At 39.5% G+C, this 6,000-nt stretch overlaps 1 protein-coding gene across 4 annotated transcripts in view; it reads left to right on the plus strand.

The window, feature by feature from the left end:
• Positions 1-5,048, plus strand: part of jag2b (jagged canonical Notch ligand 2b) — a 52,541-nt gene extending 47,493 nt beyond the window's left edge. For 2 of the 4 annotated variants that reach the window (XM_044169451.1, XM_044169453.1), the window contains 4 exons: positions 254-511; positions 626-757; positions 1,548-1,698; positions 1,834-5,048. In XM_044169451.1, coding sequence (XP_044025386.1) covers positions 254-511; positions 626-757; positions 1,548-1,698; positions 1,834-2,366 — 1,074 coding nt within the window. In that variant the 3' untranslated portion in view covers positions 2,367-5,048. The remainder of the gene's footprint in view (positions 1-253; positions 512-625; positions 758-1,547; positions 1,699-1,833) is intronic. The other 2 variants (XM_044169452.1, XM_044169454.1) reach the window with 1 other exon arrangement.
• Positions 5,049-6,000: the final 952 nt, after the last annotated feature.

Consider the following 6,000-nt stretch of genomic DNA (forward strand, 5'->3'; position numbering starts at 1 on the left):
AGCAAGCCATTTGAAGACATCACCTTGGGTTTTTGGAAATTGTGATGGACTTTTTTCACCTATTTTTTGACATTTTATAGACAAAGCGATAAATCAATTAACTAGAAAATAGTCTGAAAGATTTATCGGTAATGGAAATGTTATTTGCAGCCCTAAATGAGATGATAGCAACATTTGCTGGCTGTCATAATAGGGCAACATACAGGTTTTGTGGGATTACATGTAGGTGAATATTTTGACCCTGTGACACCAGGTGCTGTGTGGTCGTCGTCCCTGCCGGCTCCTGTCATCAGGCCAGGACCAAAGACAGCAGTCCTGTCCGGCTGGACGAGAGTGTCTGGAGCACAGCTACCTCACATGCTTCTCCCCCCCGTGCCATCAGTGGGGGGTTTGTTCCATGGCTGGACCCTCCTCTCCACAAGCAACCACCAAGTGCCAGCCAAACAGTGGACATTTGGACAACAGCTGTGGCCGCATAACACTCGTTTTCAGCAGAGACAAAGTACCAACAGTGAGTCATCTCTTCACATATAATTTTTCTTGTTATAGTCGAGCAGTACAGAATACATTTTCAAGTAGTAGTTTTTGTATTGTTGCTGATCAGTAATTGTGTGCACATATGCAGGGAACAACAGTGGAGAACATCTGCTATGAGCTGAGGTATCTTCCTGACACCCGAAGCTTGGCAAAAGACCACGCCCTTCTCTTGCTGTGTGATCTCTCTCATTTGAATCAGGATGCTGTAGAGGTGGCTATAGTAAGTGAATGATCCAAACTTTGTTTCTCACAAGTTTGTACGTTGTCATATTCTTGGCTTGTTACAGTGTCCACTTACTGTGTTTATTATTATTATTATTATTATTATTATTAAAACTATCCCATTTCAGCAGAGAAGCACAGTGTTGGAGGTTATTAGTTCTTATACCCAGTTTGGCTTTAGTTGGTTGGGACCCAAATACCCAAACAATTAGTGCTACTCCTGCTGTAACTATTTCTTGGTAATCAAGAAGTGCCTGGCCGCTGTTCGGCAAGCAATAGTAACAGTGGATATCTACCCGTAGAATCACAACTAGTCATTTTTACATTTCTGTACGGATTAAACAAGCAAAGAACAACTTGTTAATTAGTGAGTTTTAGAGATGCTGGTAGGTGGATTTTTGAACTTGGACAGAGCTAGCTGACAGAGCTAGCTATTTCCCCTGCTTCCAGTCTTTATGCTAAGCTAAGCTAATCGCCTCCCAGTTCTAGTACAGACATGAGAGTGGTATCGATATCTCGGCAGGAAAAAGTGAAGCGTAGCATATTTCACAAATAATCAAACTGCTTTAATCAACTTATTTATTTTTCATTTTTTTCTAAACCTTTTAGTGTCTGCCTTCTCCTCCTTTTTTGTTTTGGGTGGCTGTTTGGCTATTTAGACTCTGAAGACATGACCTCAGCATAAACACTTTGCCAGCTAAAGTAGCACAGGTTGAATAAGATGTAAATATTTCAGATGTTGTGACACAACTTAATGCATGTTCCCTGTTCTCTGGTTTGGTTTTCAGTCTTTCCAGCCAGAGGATCTACCAGATCACAGTCTGATCCAGGAGGCAGCCAGCGCCATAGTGGGCAGCTTGTCCAAGCGGCACAACAGCACCATCATGCTGGCAGTAATTGAGGTCAAAGTGGAAACACAGGTCATGCCCCCCTCAGTGGGTGAGTAATAATTAGCAAAGGTGTCCCACAAGAGTTTGTTATGGGCCCCATTCAGTTCCTCATTAGTGATTTCTCACCACTTCTACTGATTTCTCCGTCCTTTTCCTCAATTTCCTCCCTTGTACATCTTGTCAGCAGATTACCTGGTACCTCTACTATGTGTGGTCTTCTGCTTGCTCTGCCTCTTCTGCATCATTGTATGCGTTTGGTGGACGCGCAAACGGAGAAAAGAGCGTGAGAGGAACGCACGATCAGGCGGTGATGACAGCGTGAACAACCAGTGGGAGCCACTTCGGCTCGTTGTGGGACGTCAGCAGCAACAGCAGCTGAAAGAAAGCAACAGGGAGGCTGAGCAGGAGCGCAAAAAGCTCATGGGCCCCTCCTATCGGACGTGTGAGGAGGAGGAGGAGGAGGAGGAGGAGGAGACGGAAGGCGAGCTTGAGCTCGAGGAGGAGTGTGGTGGAGCAGAGGCAGGAAAGCAGCCAGTTAGTAAGTACTCTAAGACTGCAGTGCAGTCCAGTGGGGGAGTGATCTGTACCCTGCACAGCTCCAGTTCACCCCTCAAAGCGCCCCACCGGACCCCAGGCTACAGCCCCAAAGACAACCGCTGGAAAAAAGTCAGTGCCGCCTTGAAAGGTCAAAAAGACCTCAGAGACCATTGTGTATAAGAAATTTAAACAAAGGAAGTGAGAGAAGCTGCAAGGCAGCGACTATTCTTATTTTTGGACTACTTTTGGGAAGAAAAAAAGGCTTTGTGTTTTAATAAGCCGTTCTTTGCTTTGTTTATGTTTTTGTCAGTGTCACCTGAAATGATTTTTGGTTCAGGAGGCTAGAGCACAGTGAACATCATTTTTTGCTTCTGTTCACTTATTTTTCTTTAATTATGTACAGAAGGAGCTGAAATGTACAATTTTTCAGGAGGCAAAAGAAGCTCCCTGCAATTTTTGTTTTATGGAATTGTACCATTAAAATAACGATGAATCATCGAAAAAGACAACCTGTATAAAGATTTTTTTTTTTTGTTTACAGATGATTATGATTTTGTTAAATTGTCAGCGGGCTTCTGTTCAGTGTCTGTGGGGGGACAGATACACATTAAAGGGACAGTCAAGGAAGGATTTTGAGGGAAATGGACTGTTGCAGCCACAGTAAGAGGAAACCCTCTCTTTGCTCTGTCTTTCCGGCTTTGACCACCGATCCACCTGTGGCCATCATGCTCCAGCCTTACCAAAACGCTTGGCCTGGAGGGGAGAGGGGACAGAAACCCCAGTGCCTACTATGTGGCCTTCCATTTTTTTTTCTCCTGTCTCTCAGTTGTCTTGGCTGAAAGCTCTGTTAGAAGATTTTTTGCAGTATTTGAGTTGGTACCAAGTGCCTTTCTAAGAGCCGTGTTGGGGCTCCAAGTCGCGCTGCCCTGTTTGACCTCCTTGTTCTCAAATCTCAAAGGGATATAAGTGTACATTTAGAGTTCAATTTCACAGCAACGCCATTCAAGGTATTTGATCAAAACAGAAATGAATACACTGTACATATGTGTAAATACTAAAGGAGTCGCTGTGTATATTTGAAATAAGTAACTTAAAGACAAGTCACACATTTTTATTATTATTAATGTTATTATTATTATTATGATTAATATTATTATTTTATTTTTACAATGCCATTCCTTTTATTTATGCCAGTCGAAATAGGCACGTTTTTATAACACTTCATATTCAGAGTCCCACAGTTAATCTTTACAATGAGGTACCACCTATGAAGGATTTTCTGGAGGGGTTATAAATGGTTTATCATGAGGACGCATTTCTTTTTTCTTTTTTTTTTGTCGCGAACTGTCACATCAACAGTTGTGGCTTCGTCTTTAGTGCTTTTTTTTAGTTAAGCAAAGTAAATCAGTGATGCTTTTCAACTTCAAGATTATGCCCTTATCATAAAATAACTGTCATCAGGACAACAAAACATTGCTATTCCATTTACAATTTAGATGATACATGACTAGATCTGGTCTCAATCTTCAGTTTCCTTGTTACTGTCTTCTACCAGCATGACAAAATTAACCACATCTCTTGGTCTCAGTCAGCAGTAGTTTGACGTCAGAATTTATGACCTGGATAGTTTTGGGTTGCAGATAAATCCCAATACTTTTGCACAATTTTCTCTATTGAAGGAAACCTTTTATTAGTATCAAGAAGATTTATAAATGATTCATGTGTTCTTAGTATTTCATAATTGCATTGAAAAACAGGAGAAACATTTTTAACATGGTCATATTTAAAGGGGAAGTCAAAACTGTATCAAATAAGGCAGAAAACTGCTGCCACACTGCTCTTTAGAGACAAAAACTTCCAAACAAGTTGCCCTTATGGCCACGCCTCAATCAGTGATGTCACACTAGGTCTTTTGCCTGGTAGCTAATGAAGAACGTCTACTGTGGCATCACAAATAGGGGTGTGGCCAGAATTGCAACTTTCTCCTGATTTTCTGCCCGTAGAAATCAGAGCTTCTACATTATTTGTTCCAGTCGTTTACCCTTTGACTCTAGTCATTTCTATTAGAGGTATCACTGATTTTGGTTTTGATTTGGTTTTAAAATTTAAAAAAAAAAAATCAACAGTAGCTTTTGGCAGACAGTGTTGCAAAGCTGACAACATTATAGCCTTAAAAAGTTCTCAAACCATTTCTAAACCCATCACAAACCCTTTTATTTCAGGTGCCTTAATGTAATGAGTAATGCATTATTTGTGTAATCAATGGTCATCTTTTTATGTTGGTTTGTTTTCACTATTAAGGAAAGTAACTCTTTAAAACATTGTGTGGTGTATAGTGGCGTGTTTTATTCGCCTGAGTAAAGTGCTCTCCTTGTCTCACTTTGCTATCATGGAGATTTCTGAAATAAAACACTTGATGGAGGATAATAAAAAAACAGTCCACCATGGCTCTTTTGAGTGGATGTCAGTAGGTCAAATGTGGACATCATGCATTCGCTTCATGTTTGGTTTAAAGGCTTTAATGAAGGGAACAATATTTGCAGATGTTTTTGCTACCATGCAGATGTGTTTTTTTTTTTTTTTTAAGTTACCAACTCAGTTCAAAATGACCCCTTTTCTTATCATTTCATTGTCTCAAATCGCCATCGTATTTTCTGTAAATGGGACGCAGCAAAATAAAGAATTAAAGATGCATCACTGCTGGTGTTAAAAGCTGAATATGCATATTGTATACATTTTATTCTACAAGGGACAATAGTTAATTTTATACAAAGTGATAAGGTTTCCATTCTTTTAGTGGATGTTTCATTGTTCTAAATAATCATCCCACTTATTTATTAAAGCAGTTTTGACACATCTTGATCACGCTTGTAATATTTGGTTTCGCACTCCTAAATGTTACTGTCCAATAAGCACCCAGCACCTGGACGCTGGTGTGGTGGACATCTATGTACCTAAAAATTTTGACATTTTGAGAGGAAATCTGAATTCACAAAACACTTTGAACTAAAGGGCCACCTACTTGTGATGGACCTTTTGACCATATCACATGGCCTCATGGTACTGTAGATGTTCAAACTCTGTTTCAAACTTTTTAGGAGCTTTCATCCATGTTTTAAAAGTCGAGCGTGACAATTCATTCTTGACCTTGGAAACAGCAGCTGACTAAACAAAACTTACCACAAGGTCTGCTTGCCTAATAAGTATATTCAATAAGGATCAGATGCTTATTATGAACTAGTTAATCCATTATGTTAACTTAAAACTGTCCTTTTAGAAATAGAAAATCACATTTTAGTTTTAGCAACTTTGTCTGCCAACTTTGATGCTAACAAAATTAGTGACTAGCATTTAGCAAGCTAAAGAGCCAAATAGTTTCCTCAGGAGTTGGAGAAGTAGGCAACTGTTTGCAAACAGGTTTCCCACAACAATAAAAAAAAGTCAATTAATACTCCTTTCACTGCTGCTTAGATCAAATTTTATATTTTACCTACATTTAGTTAACAAGCATATGCCTATTTAATGTCTCAATCAACTATTTCACTTAATTCCCACTCTTTATTGCCATTACTGTTTAAATGGTAAAATTATAATAATTGTTTTGAGTGTTGGCTCTAAGACTTGACTGATGAAAGACAAATCTTGCAATGAGTGTACACATGTAGGTCATATCCCCCATCCACTTTTGTATCACATAGCCATGTGGTCTAGCAAAAAAAATAAATAAAAAACTGCAGCAGGGTTTTTCCAATCAAATTGACTTAGAAAAAAAAAAGGATTTGTGAGGGGGGTAAAATCTGATTTGGGTTCCCAA

Source organism: Siniperca chuatsi, linkage group LG16 (assembly GCF_020085105.1).
Source record: "Siniperca chuatsi isolate FFG_IHB_CAS linkage group LG16, ASM2008510v1, whole genome shotgun sequence".
Classification (NCBI taxonomy): Eukaryota; Metazoa; Chordata; class Actinopteri; order Centrarchiformes; family Sinipercidae; genus Siniperca; species Siniperca chuatsi.